The following is a 13,100-nucleotide window of genomic DNA, read 5'->3' as shown; positions in this document are numbered from 1 at the left end:
CTTTTCTGTTCTCTGTGAATGAACAAGCATAAAAAGCTGAGCCTACCTTTGTTGGTATTTTTCTCCCTCTCAGATCTGAACACTAGGGGAACACAGATGCCAGGGAAATTCCACGTAAATGACTAAGTTGTGCCCACAGTTTCTCCCTTGGAGAAGTCCATGGACCCAGCACAGGCATAAACGGGCACAACTCTGGGATTAATTTGCCCCAGGATGGTGCCACCCACCAAACTGGAGGCAGAATCTGGCCCAGTGACTAGGATTTTCAGGTCTACTACTGGAAATGGGGCGATTGCCTGGCACAGAATTGCAACTGCTTCCAGACAAAGCTTAAAGGTGGGATTCCCCTTTAATAACGAAGCCCAGTGATGCAGCATCCCATGCGTGAACCGAAGCAATTTTTTCATATACAGCTGGAGCTCTCTTTTTCTCAGCCTCACGGTAAGCAAAACATTTAAGGACAATTATATCTTCCCCTCTATGTGCATGAATCATTCTTATTACTCTGAGCAGGCAGGAGGGTCCTTCCCAATCAGTCACTCCCTTTAAAAAAAAATACTGCAGCATGCTGAATTAAACCCCCAAAGGACATTATCGCTATTGCAAGCTATACAATAGGATCTGATTCTCATCTCACAGACACTGATGTAAAATCAGGAGTAACTCTATTCCCGTCAATCGTGTTTCACCAGTGAAAAAATGGGGTAAGTGAGGGCTTGTCTGCACTACCGGCGGGATCGACAGGCAGTGATCGATTTATCGGGTCTAGTATAGACATGATAAATCGACCACCGATTGCTCTAGCGTCGACTCTGGTACTCCACCTCAACGAGAAGCGCAAGGGGAATCGACGGGAGAGCGTCTCCCATTGACGCACCGCAGTGAAGACACCGCGGTAAGTAGATCTAAGTTCGTCGACTTCAGTTACGCTATTCACGTAGCTGAAGTTGTGTAACTTAGATCGATTTCCCCCTCTTCCCGCCCGGTAGTGTAGACCAGCCCTGAGATTGGAATGATACACCTTACAACAGTGATGGCCGTAGCGTTTTAGGGTTACTGCAAGTGTTTCTTTGTAAGGGGATGGTTGGGGCGAGTAGCACGGCAGAGGAAGCCTCTTGTGCCAGATCCCATGCAGAAGGTTCAGGGGTTCAACCTTCCACAGTCATCTTGATCAACTCCGAACCAACCATGGGAGATGCGGACGTCTAATGCTCAAATGGCAAATCAAGGACTCCGCGCTGGGCGAATGTGTTCCCCACGACAGGCCATCAAACAGATCACCACCTACTGCCCAATTTATAAATATGAAGGAGGCCTCACTGTAATAAATTCTGCTACTCCTGAAGTAGCCCTTTGGCTCAATCAACTTAAGGTGAGATTGTGGTTGCTGCTCGACACCAGCCATAGGGAAGAATAAGGGGGAGGAAGCCGGCACTGTCCTTGCTGCTGTTGCTCTGAGAGGGGAGCTAAGATGGAGCAGAATTGTTCTCTCTCCCCACAGAGAGCAGGACAAGAGGCAACAGGTTCAAACTACAGCAGAACAGATTTAGATTAAATCTCAAGGAAAAAAAACTTCCTAACTGTAAGAACAGGAGGACAATGGAACAGACGCCTAGGGAAGTCATGGGAGTTCCTTCATTTGAGCTCCTTCATTCGCTTACCCATATCAAGGTTTTCAAGAAGAGGTAGAGATCCCATCTTGCATAGTTTAGTCCAGGGATCGGCAACCTTTGGCACGCGGCCCATCAGGGAAATCCGCTGGTGGGCCGGGACAGTTTGTTTACCTGAAGCATCCACAGGTTTGGCCAATCGCAGCTCCCACTGGCCGCGGTTCGCCATTCTTGGCCCATGGGGGCTGCGGGAAGTCGCGCGGGCCGAGGGATGTGCTGGCTGCCGCTTCCTGCGGCCCCCATTGGCCTGGAACGGCAAACCAGTGGGAGCTGCGATCGGCCGAACCCGCGGACGTTACAGGTAAACAAACTGTCCCGGCCCGTCAGTGGATTTCCCTGATGGGCTGCGTGCCAAAGGTTGCCGATCCCTGGTTTAGGCACAACAAATCCTGCATCTTGGCTGAGGGTTAGACTAGCTGACCCTTGCGGTTCCTTCTAACCCCATGGTTCTATGAGTCTAAGTAGAGGACTTCAGGTCTCCACAGCTGTCGATCTGGTACTCTGGAGCAGCATTAAATTCACCCCAAAAATGTAAAGAAAATAAAATTCCCACTGGTGTTAATGGGAGCTATGTACACACTTCAAATGGAGCTCACGCCCTGATATGTACATGTCAAGGTTGTTAGAAAGTAGACAGAAGGTATGGTATCACGCTTATTGAAGATCTAATGATTTTCTTTGCAATACCTTCATCGGAGGTTAAAAGCTGTTTGGAATAATTGAAGTAGGGATCAATTTCATAGCCCCACTGTTCCCCCTTTCCTTTTTCAAACCCCTGCAGTGCCAGTTTACTTGTGGATCTGAGCTTGTTTTGCCAAGGCCAATTCTGCCTACTGCTATTAAGTTAATTCTTCACTCTGGGTAGTGGCTCCTGACAGCAGGTCTGATTCAATCAAGCACTACGTGAGCTCTAACTCTCCCCTTCCCCGCAGTGTGCATTATTCAGGTACAAACTTTCTATAAACCAATATCTTTCCCACAAATCCCCAAAGATTCCTGCTGCAAAAATATGCCAAGACTTAGAGCAAGCTTAATCAGAGAGGGTTTCTTTTGTGGAAAACACAGCCATGCAACTGAATTGGCACCTGTACCTTGTTTTTATACATTAGCCATGCAAGTCTATTATATCCTTTTTTTTTTTTTAAAAAAAACATAATGAGTATAGTGCAGAAAAGGGCATTTACATTTTAGCTCCTCAGCAAGCTACATTTCGGAGGCATCATCGACGGTGGAACACAGATTGTTGGAGAGCTGCAGATTCCACTCCGGTTCCGGAGCCAATGAGATGACTTTCTGGTCTTTCAGCTTATTTTTAGCAAAGTGAAATGCATCTGGACACGCACAAGTGCTGTGCTCTGCTACAATTTGTCCCCCGCTTGTCTGTCCTTCCTCGTCTCACTGCCATCCTTTCCCGATCAGACTCTTGGCACATTAAAAGCAATTATTTTTTCTCATTGGCTCATTTTAAAAAGTGCATCGTTTCGATCGGTTTCCGAGAAGCCGGCTCAGGTGAAGCCATTAATTATCCCCCACCCCCTATTCGCGAGCCTTTCAGAATCTCCTGGGCCCTCCCCAGGTGAGCTGGAGTCATGCACAAGTGTAATAGTCGGTTTGTGAGTTTCTCCATCGCCCAGGGACAAGCCTGTAGTTAAAGGTCTGGAAAGAAGAAAAAAAGATCTCTATGTCCTGACTTGTCGCTTGTCGTTCAGGACATCAGCGGCTTTTCCAGTTTCATGCTCTTTGTTTAACTCATGGGGAGCGTCCTGTTTAAAAACAACTCTTCAGCTTTAAACAAATTCCAGGGTGGTTTCTCTCTCTCTCTCTCAAGTGTTCTGTTCTGGGGCGTTTCTCCCCCTCAGACCAGAGAGAAGTCTGCTTGGAAGCTGGAGCACCTGCGAGTCTTAGGCGAGCACTTGGTGAGCATGGAGATCTGAGTGCTGAAGTTGGTGCCGTTGCTCCCGACGGACGGGTGGTGATATTTCATGTCGGAGCCCAGGAACCTCTCCAGGTGCCACCTGCGCCATTTCCGCTTCAGCTCAGCTTGGACCTAAGCGGGGACGGAGAAGCGAATTAGTGGATGGGGCTCCTTTCTGCACTCTGGTTTGGTTTTAGGAGCGGCAATGAGGGAGCCGGCTTAATTAAATTCCGACGAGAAGCTGCTAACTGGCTCTGGTTCCAGGGCCATGGTGGAAGTGGGAACAAGCGACCCCCCCACCCTTCCCCAGGAAGTCAAGGACAGTCCCTTGGAGAAGGAAACTCCAAGACTAGACTATTCTCAGTGGTAGAAGAGGACAGGACAAGGAGTAATGGTCGCAAGTTGCAGTGTGGGAGGTTTAGGTTGGATATTAGGAAAAACTTTTTCACTAGGAGGGTGGTGAAACACTGGAATGCGTTACCTAGGGAGGTGGTGGAATCTCCTTCCTTAGAAGTTTTTAAGGTCAGGCTTGACAAAGCCCTGGCTGGGATGATTTAACTGGGGATTGGTCCTGCTTTGAGCAGGGGGTTGGACAAGATGACCTCCTGAGGTCCCTTCCAACCCTGATATTCTATGATTCTATGATTCTAAATGGGTGTTGAGTTGGACAAGGAGAATCACTCTCTATGGTAAGGCCAGCAGGGACCAATTCACAAAGGCCACTGAACGGATATCTGCAGGTAAGAACTTCACAGCTCGGGGGCAGGCAGTGAAGGGATGCACCAGTTAGGGATGTAGTTGTCTTTGAGCCACTTGGCTGATACAATGAAGGAGCTATAATGATCTCGACTGTGGACACATTTTTTCTCCTTTGTGAGGGTAATTAGGAAACGTCTTTCATTCACAAGCTCCTTTCACCAAAGAAATGTTTCCTTGTTTTTTTTTGTTTTGTTTTACAGGGCAGCGTGTTTTGCGGAGCTGTGGCACTGTTTCGTGCACAGAGGGCATTGGTCTTCCTGAGCCCTGCAGCGGGATTCAAACCATCAACAAACATGGGCTAACACATACAAAGCGCTACTGCACATCCACTTAGCTCTCCGGGGAGAGGTCACAGTCCCGGGGCGGGGAAACTTTTTGGCCTGACAGCCACTTCGGAGTTGCAAAACTGTATGGAGGGCGGGGCAGGGAAGGCTGTGCCCCCCAAACAGCCTGGCCCCTGCCCCCTATCCGTCCCCTTCCACTTCCCGCCCCCTACAGAACCCCTGACCCATCCAACCCCCCCTGCTCCTTGTCCCCTGACCGCCCCCTCCCGGGACCCCCACCCCTAACTGCCCCCCTGGGACCCCACCCCCATCCAACCCCCCTGTTCCCTATCCCGACTGCCCAGCCCCTATCCACACCCCCGCCCCCTGACAGGCTCTCCGGGACTCCCACGCCTATCCAACCCCACCTGTTTCCTGTCCCCTGACTGCCCTGCCCCCGTCCACACCCCTGCCCCTAACTGTCCCCCAGGACCACACCCCCTATCCAACCCCACCTGCTCCCTGTCCCCTGACCGCCCCGCCCCCTATCCACACCCCTGCATCCTGACAGCCCCCCCGGGACTCCCACGCCTATCCAACCCCCCCCATTCCCTGTCCCCTGACTGCTCCCCGCCAGAACCTCTGCCCCATCCAACTGCCCCCGTCTCCTGACTGCCCCCCGGGAACCTCTGCCCCTTATCCAACCCCCCCGCTCCCCGGCCCCTTACCATGCCGCTCAGAGCAGCAGGACTGGCAGCCACGCCCCCCGGCAGGAGCTCGCCGCCCCGCTGCCCAGAGCGCTGGCAGCATGGCGAGCTGAAGCTGCGGGGGAGGGGGGACAGCAAGGGAGGGGCTGGGGGCGAGCCTCCCCGGCCGAGAGCTCAAGGGCCAGGCAGGACGGTCCCGCGGCTCAGATTTGGCCTGCAGGCTGTAGTTTGCCCACTTCTGTTGTAGGCTCTGGTATGAATTATAGGGTGCTTTCAGCACACCCAGGTCAGAAATCACACCACAAACTATACGGGGAGGATCCCCTTGGAGATGGAGCAGGAGTAAAACCTGATTCTGAACATCCCTGAGCTTATGGGGAGGCCGGGATACAAACCCAGAACTGAATTACACAGCTGCCCCCATCTCTTCACTGCTCGCTTTATTGGCTTGAATGCTGCCCTAGTTAGTATGGGGCTAAACGTTCTTCCCAGCTCACATCTGCTCAGTGGCTTTTGTGAAGTGAATCTGGTGGATTTCAGACCCGTTTCCAATGGACACGTGGCTCCACAGTACAAAACTCACTGCATTCACGCGGCACTGCATCCACGTGCCTGCACGTGGGTCTGATCCTGCTGCTCTGAAGTCAAGGGCAAAAGCCCGTTTGGCTTCAACAGGATCAGGGCCAGGCTCAGCAAAGAGGCCAAAGAGTGAGTGGGCTGGAGATTGGCTGAACCTTCACCACCAAAAGTGGCCACTCCAGGTCAGGACTGAGGCACTCTGGCAGGGTGGCGGCGGGGGGGGACGGACGGGGGGGGGACGACCCTCTGCTTGCTGCCTGTTCTGTGAATACAACACTGTACAGCACAGCCCTCAGCACGGTGAGTACTAAAATTCACATGCAAAGCCAGTATCTGATGACCACGGCAGCCCCAATGGGCTGATGTCAGGAATGGATTTGCTCAGTCTTCCCTTCTCCGTCATTCACTTCATCCTAGTGACAAGCACTGCCCAAACAAAACTGTGGATCTTACCTCCCCATTGAGGAAACAGTATAGAACGGCCCCCACAAAGCCCTGGGAGGAGGAAGAGAGAACAGGCATTTAGAACCTCACCATCAGAAAGGCTACATTTAACTTGGTCAGAACACCCAGCTGCAACCACAGCCTTGGACACAGGGACCATAGCCAGGAAACTTCTAACAGTCCTCCTGGTACAGATAAAGGCTGCTTGATTTTAGCTCCCTTACTAAAGTGCAGGATTTGAATTGGGCTGTGACCGTGTGACTTTTTTTTTTTACGATGCCACCTTATTCTTCAGAATCTCGGCTTTCTTTAAAAAAAAAAAAGTCAGTCTCTGGCCCTTACAGTTGCGGAGATAACACTGAAGATGTGAACGGGTGGCAAAGCAGTTCAGTGATGTCTGCCTGAGTCTGCAGGCAGCCTGAAACGATAGCTCTGAACTGCCCCATCCATCCCTGTACGGTGCTAATTCAGCTGCCAAATGATGATTTAAATGTCAGCATTGCTAGCTATTTCAGTGCCGACCAAAGCACGTAAGTGGGACAGTACGTGATAAAACAAATACTCAATTCTCAAGTAAGCAGACTGGCTGAAACTGATTGTACAACAGGAGGAAGTGCATCACTGAGTGCTAATCACGGTGCAGAACCGGGGACTGCGTTAAGAGCGGACCATTGATTGAAGTGAAGTGTGTATGAAGTACGAAGTGTGTATGAAGTGAAGTATGTATCTAACGGTTGAAATAACCCCTAGCATTTTTCATCCCTATCGCAAAGCAACATCATACCTCAAAGGAAGGCTGTATCATTATCCCCATTTTACAGCTGGGGAGACTGAGGCATAGGGAGGGATGTGACATGCCCAAAGTCATCCTGCAGAAGAACAGTGACTAGAGCATGGGTCTCCTGAGTCCCAGTTCAGTGTCTTATCCACTAGGTCACGCTGCCGCCCCCAGGTCTCATTCTGGATGAACTCATGCAACAAGCCCCACGGGGGTCAACAGAAATTCTGCCTCCCACTGCAGTTAACAGAATGCTGTCTGTGGGGCATCTGCGTACAGACCGTAGGATTTAGCTGGTTGTTGGTAAGACACATTGGGATGCCAGGAGGTGAAAGACAGAACGAGAATGCACAACAGTAACCCACCCATGCCTTCACCGAAGCCAGTGGCAACCCCCTAAAGACTCCCGTGGGAGCAGGATTGGGCATGTGCCAGTGAAACCACCTACATGCATTTCCTTATTCCCACCGTCCTTCCTACGACGCACCGCAGTTCTGAAAGACTCGCCCTGCGTTTTGGTGGCCGTGGCCCAGGCCTAAGGGGTGACACACCTGGAAGGAGCCGAGCACGAGCTCGAAGACGAGCTTTATCTCCATTTTGAAGTTGTCGGGGAAGAAGGCGAACACGATGTAGTGGACGCCAAAGAGCGGGATCAGCAGCAGGGTGGACTTAGCCAGTCTCCTGTCAGAAAGAAAAACATGAGCTGTAAAGGGAAAGGGGGCAACCACCAGAGGCACGAGAGGGCGTGAAATTCGGCTGCTGATGCGCCTACAGCCCCAATGACCCACCTACAGTGCAGGGAGGGCGGGTCAGTGCGATGCCAGGGAATCCACTCTGTGCCGGAGGTGGAATTTTAAAGCTCTGAAAGCATAAGCAGCGGGTAGTAATAAAAGAAGGGGAATTAAACCCAGATCCTCACGGGTATGTAGGCTCCTGACGTTCACTGAAAAAAAACAGTGGACGTTAGGAGCCTAAATACCTTTGAGGATCTGGGCGTTAGTGCTTCAGAGATTTGGAGCCACATCCTCCGCCGGTGTAAATCAGCAGGCCTCCACTGACATCCATCCAGCTACACCGCTTCACCTTAACTGAAGATCTGGCCCGTGGTGATTGCTACACTGTATTTCAGAGACGTAATTCCCCCCCTTATTAACAGCAACCGTTGCGGTGCATGTCCTGGCAGATGAGTCTCGGCAATAAGCCAGCTGTCGTTCCCCTTTGCCCGGGGCTCACAGATGGCTGGTTGCTTCAGGGGCAGAGATGCTCTAACGCGTGACATTTTTATGCCCATCCACTCTAGTGGAGATATTTCCTCCACTCCTGCCAGAGACTGTTTTTCGTCTCTACAAGCCAAACGGAGCCCACGACTGCTTTTGTTGCTTTTTGTTGCAGAAAAGTCGGGGTGATGGAGGAGAAATCGTATGTAGAGCTGCAAATGATGATACCGTATAGAGCGGCAGGAGCGGCCCGTGTGTTCCAAAGCAGGAGGACGAGCAGCGTTAGAGCCTAATGGCCCGCAAGAGGATAATCAGAGCTCTCATTAGGAATGGCAGATCATTTCTGACATCTAATTACAGACGGAAATCAAATTCAACTGACTGAAATAAAATGAAATGCAAAACTTCAGTGAGCTTAAGGGGCATTTGACACCATCGATCTCTGAGGACTCCAGTCCCACCTCACCGAGGCTAGCGTGGGGAACGGAAATGCCCTGAAATGGCTCAGGTCTGTCCCCTCCGGCCAAGGCCATTAGGGTGTTATGGGCAGCTGTTCCTCCCTTGCCAAGGCCCTCACCTGCACAGACCCATGAGGCACGGTCTTCCTCCCCACCTCCCTCTAGTCACCATCTGTAGAAGCTTCTGGTAGGGTGGAGAGGGACAACATGCCAGTAGTACACAGATGACGCCCATAGCTGCATCTCCATTGGGTCAAACGCGCCTCCCAGCAGAATTTCCCAGCTTTCACAGGACGTGATCCAAAGCCTATTCCATGGCCAGATTCCCACCAGCTTCTACAGGCTTCTGTCAGGCCCCTAATGCCGAGCTGAAGTCAGCACCCGGGTGTAAAGTAGCTGGCTAGAGCCGATCCCAATCTAGACTGATGCCTGTAGGAAGAGGGAGGCATTCGGAAAGCTTCCCCCTGCTATCACTTCCCCCACCACCAGGGCGGCTGTCCTCAGAGTAAGTCGAGCCACAACCTGGGTCATTCTGGATTCTTTGCTGCCATAGGGTGGCCAAATGCAAATACCCCCTTTCATGTGCCACTGACCAGAAGACCATGCCCCCTGTCTGTGGCACCCTGGCCCTGTCACCGTGGTCCATGCAATCATGATTTCCCGATCTGATTACTGCAACCTGTTATATCTGAAAAAGCTGCAGCTACAAAAGGCAGGAACTCATCGGCTGAACAAGGCAGGGGCTGTGAACACATCACCCTGATGCTCTGCTGTCTGCACTGGTTGCTGGAGGACTGCCGGCAGCTGGCATAAGACAGAGCAGTTCCACCTTTGCCTCCCACCTCCCTGTGCCATAAAGCTCAAACGGGTGTAACTCCACGGACATCGGTCGCCATGAATAACACTTTCTACCATCTCCACGATGACGTGGCCTTGGTTCCACACACATTGTATGTACATTGGCTGGACTATAGCAATGGACTATACTTGGCCATGAGGCCATCTGCTCTTGAGAAACTCCAACAGTACAGCTATCCCTGATATCACGTCCCTTCTTCTTGTGAGAATGTTTTGTACCTTGCTGCTGCTGATCCATCTGTCTTTTTCCCCCTTTACCAAACCATTTGAGCTGGTTTGTGTGTCTTCTACTAGTAATTCACAGCTGCACATCTGCTCAGTAAGATGTGCCAATGGCAGCCACCAAACCTGTCCTCTGCTCCCTACGCTGGCTTCCCATAGAATAATGAGTCACGCTCTAGGTCTCAATCCTTCTCTTCAAGGCACTGAATGGCCTGGATCCAGGATATCTAAAAGCTTGACTAACGCCCCATGATAAAGACAGTGGCTGAGTCTTCTGGCACAATGGCACTTCCTACCGTAAGGGTAAAACATAGGTGTGGGAGACAGAGTTTTCTCAGGGGTTGGTCCCAGCGTGTGGAATGAACTCCCCAAGGAACTAACGGCCATCGCAAAGCTCACCGCCTTCCACTCCAAATGCAAGGAGCTCTTCTTCCACCTGCCTTGTCTAGCACACACATAGCAGTGTGTACATTAACCCCCCCCCAGCCCTACCAACACACAACACTGCAGACACAATTCCCTCACCCTTGGGAGAGGAGGAGAAAAAGAATGACCCACACATGCCAGATGTTAGTTACGTTGCTTAGTGCATGAATGGTGGTGGTCTAAGAACCTATGTAGAACAGCATGTTGATGGAATTAATTAAGTGCAAAGTTCTTGTTTCAGAAAACATGGGGTTTTATCCTCTGTCTTGCCTGAAATACTGTTGTCCCCATGCTGCTTGATTGTCCGAAATTTCAAAAGGCTTTTTCATGAGGAGTTCCTTCACGTTTCATAATAAAGTAAAGCTCCATGGCTGTACCATTAATGAATGAGTCAGCAGCGCACCTGAGTTTTGAGACTTGGACTCGGATGGAACTGGCAAGCATTGAAAGATACTGCCAATGTGTCAACAAATTCTTTCTTCAATAAACAGTGTTGGGTTGGGGCAGAGAGAGAGGGGGCGGGAGGGTGAGATCTCAGATTCTGTTAGACTAAAACAAATTCTTATCTCGGATTTGGCAAGAATAACTGAGAGGTATGATGAACAGCTCTCTTGGGTCATCCAGACCATACCTCTGCAGTTGGCAGGAGCTTTCTGGATACTGAGGGCCAAATCCTGCCATCAGTTGCACTCATGCAACTCCCTTGATGTCAATCAGGTTGCACCAATGTAACTGAGGGTCACATTTGGTCCCAAGGGCCAAATTCAGCATGGTGTAAGCAGGCACAAATCCAGTGACTTGGCTGGGAGTGACATCCACTTATACCAACGCAGACTGGCCAAAAGGACACGGATCGAGCACGGAATTTAAAAGACTGAGTAATTCAGTGCAAGGACGTTTCAGGTATGAAGCAAAATCATTCTTGCAAGCTCAACAAATGCAAGACATGAACTTTTGTGCTTTCAGTAGGTTCCCAGATACCAAAAAGTGATGGGCCCAGCATAAGTACCTGCACAGAATAGCACAGAAGTGTTGAAACCCAAGAAGAATGCAAGACCAGATTATTCTTGGATAACCCTTGCAGTTTCACTTTGCAGCATAGATGGGCCTTCTGTGCCCAGCTGCTTTGTGGGTGTCTGAAGTGGGAGTGAGCCGAAGGTCACATGCAGCACCAAGCATGACCATAGTCTTTGCACGCCTGAGTGTAGGGACTGCTCCCTGCTATTGCCTGCAGAGAGCAGGGCAGGTGCCCCGAGTTTCCTGCCTACTTTCAGGGGTGTGGCAGAGGGAGAGTTTCCCCTGTGCACCTGGTAGCCCAGGGTGGAATTCTGCCTGGGGGCAGTGGAGGGTTTGATGGTTTAGGAACAGGCTGAACAACGCAAGGTTTATACTGTGATAGTGCTGGTTCTAATCTACCCCACATCAGCAGTGACTGAGGGCTTGTCTACACTACCATGCGGGGTTGATCTAAGATACGTAACTTCAGCTACGTGAATAGCGCAGCTGAAGTCGACGTACTTAGACCTACTTACTGTGGTGTCTTCACCGTGGTAAGTCGACCGCTGACGCTCTCCCGTCGACCCTGCTTGCGTTTCTCGTTCTGGTGGAGTACCGGAGTCGACGGGAGAGCGCTCAGCGGTCGATTTCTCGCGTCTAGACTAGACACGATAAATCAACCACCACTGGATCGATCGCTGCCCGCCGATCTGGCGGGTAGTGTAGACAAGCCCTGAGAGTTGTTACCATATGATGGATGCTTGGTGGCTGTGACTGGGTGCTGAGCAGAACGACTGCAGAATTAGGCCCCTGGACCACCAGCCCCATTTAGGTGAATAAAGTGGAGCTGGCTCGAAAGAACCTGCCCTAATTGGGGAATGAGAGCCAGCTGCTAGCCCAATGAGCCCAGGGCTATATAAGAGGCTGGGAAGAAGGAAGCCAGGGAGGCGGGATGGAGGAGAGCGAGGGAGTGCAGGCAGGCAGCGAGAAAGCTCTTCGGCTCCTGGGTTCAGACACAAGGAACCCGGCCCTATGTAAGCTGTATGATGAGAAGATGGTGGGAGCTCAACCCGGTCAATAAAAAGCTCCAGTAGTTATTGAACCCCAGGGTCTCCGAGTGACTTTCTCGGTCTAGCAGAGGCGGGAGCCAAGAGGGCCCTGCCGCAAACTGCTACAGTGGCCTAAGTGCAGTGAGTCTGGGCTGGGATTTTCAAAGGCATCTCAGGATATGAGGTGTTCAGTTTGATGGGATTTTGGCACTTAACTTCCTTGGGCTCCTTTGGAAATTCCAGCCCTGAGGGGCTCAGTCTATTCCCCACCATGTGAGTCAACATCGAACAAAAGCACGTAGTACAACTGCCCTCCTGGTTGGCAGCAGAAAAAGCAAGGACTGAACGAGCACTGAGCCTAAACTCCCCTTGCTTGACCAGGGGCCTGTCTATCCATCCAGCTCAAGGCTCTGCATGGCCACTCATCACCGTAGTGCGTGATCCCCTTCCACGTAACCGAGACTGGCAACAGCAAGATGCCTCTGGATCACCAGGGACTCCTGGGCTCTTCTCCCTGTTTGAGTCTGCTTGGGCTAGTGGAGTTTTTGCAGAGGGAAGTGTAGGGAGAGGGGTGGTAGATATGGGGAAGGCTATGCTTGCCCATGAGGCAGTCCTTCTAGGGGCACACCGGCAGTGCAGCGTGGGGAAGCTTGGATTACTGCCTCTTGTGCCATATCTTGGTCTGTGGGTACAGCAAGGTAGCTTTTTCCAGCATTAATTCACTGGGAACGTTTTTAAAAAGACCAAGTCCACCTCCTA

At 51.3% G+C, this 13,100-nt stretch overlaps 1 protein-coding gene across 1 annotated transcript in view; it reads right to left on the bottom strand.

The window, feature by feature from the left end:
- Positions 1–1,686: 1,686 nt before the first annotated feature.
- Positions 1,687–13,100, bottom strand: part of LOC141983347 (vasoactive intestinal polypeptide receptor-like) — a 183,304-nt gene continuing 171,890 nt past the window's right edge. Inside the window, exons 11-14 of the mRNA XM_074946399.1 lie at positions 7,667–7,796; positions 6,347–6,388; positions 2,055–3,717; positions 1,687–1,728 (exon numbers count right to left, since the gene is read on the bottom strand). Of these exons, the coding sequence (XP_074802500.1) occupies positions 3,526–3,717; positions 6,347–6,388; positions 7,667–7,796 (364 nt within the window). The 3' untranslated portion in view covers positions 1,687–1,728; positions 2,055–3,525. The remainder of the gene's footprint in view (positions 1,729–2,054; positions 3,718–6,346; positions 6,389–7,666; positions 7,797–13,100) is intronic.

This window comes from Natator depressus, chromosome 2, assembly GCF_965152275.1.
Source record: "Natator depressus isolate rNatDep1 chromosome 2, rNatDep2.hap1, whole genome shotgun sequence".
NCBI classification, from domain to species: domain Eukaryota; kingdom Metazoa; phylum Chordata; order Testudines; family Cheloniidae; genus Natator; species Natator depressus.
Note: the sequence above shows the minus strand (reverse complement) of the source record. Positions and strands in the feature narration are given on the sequence as shown.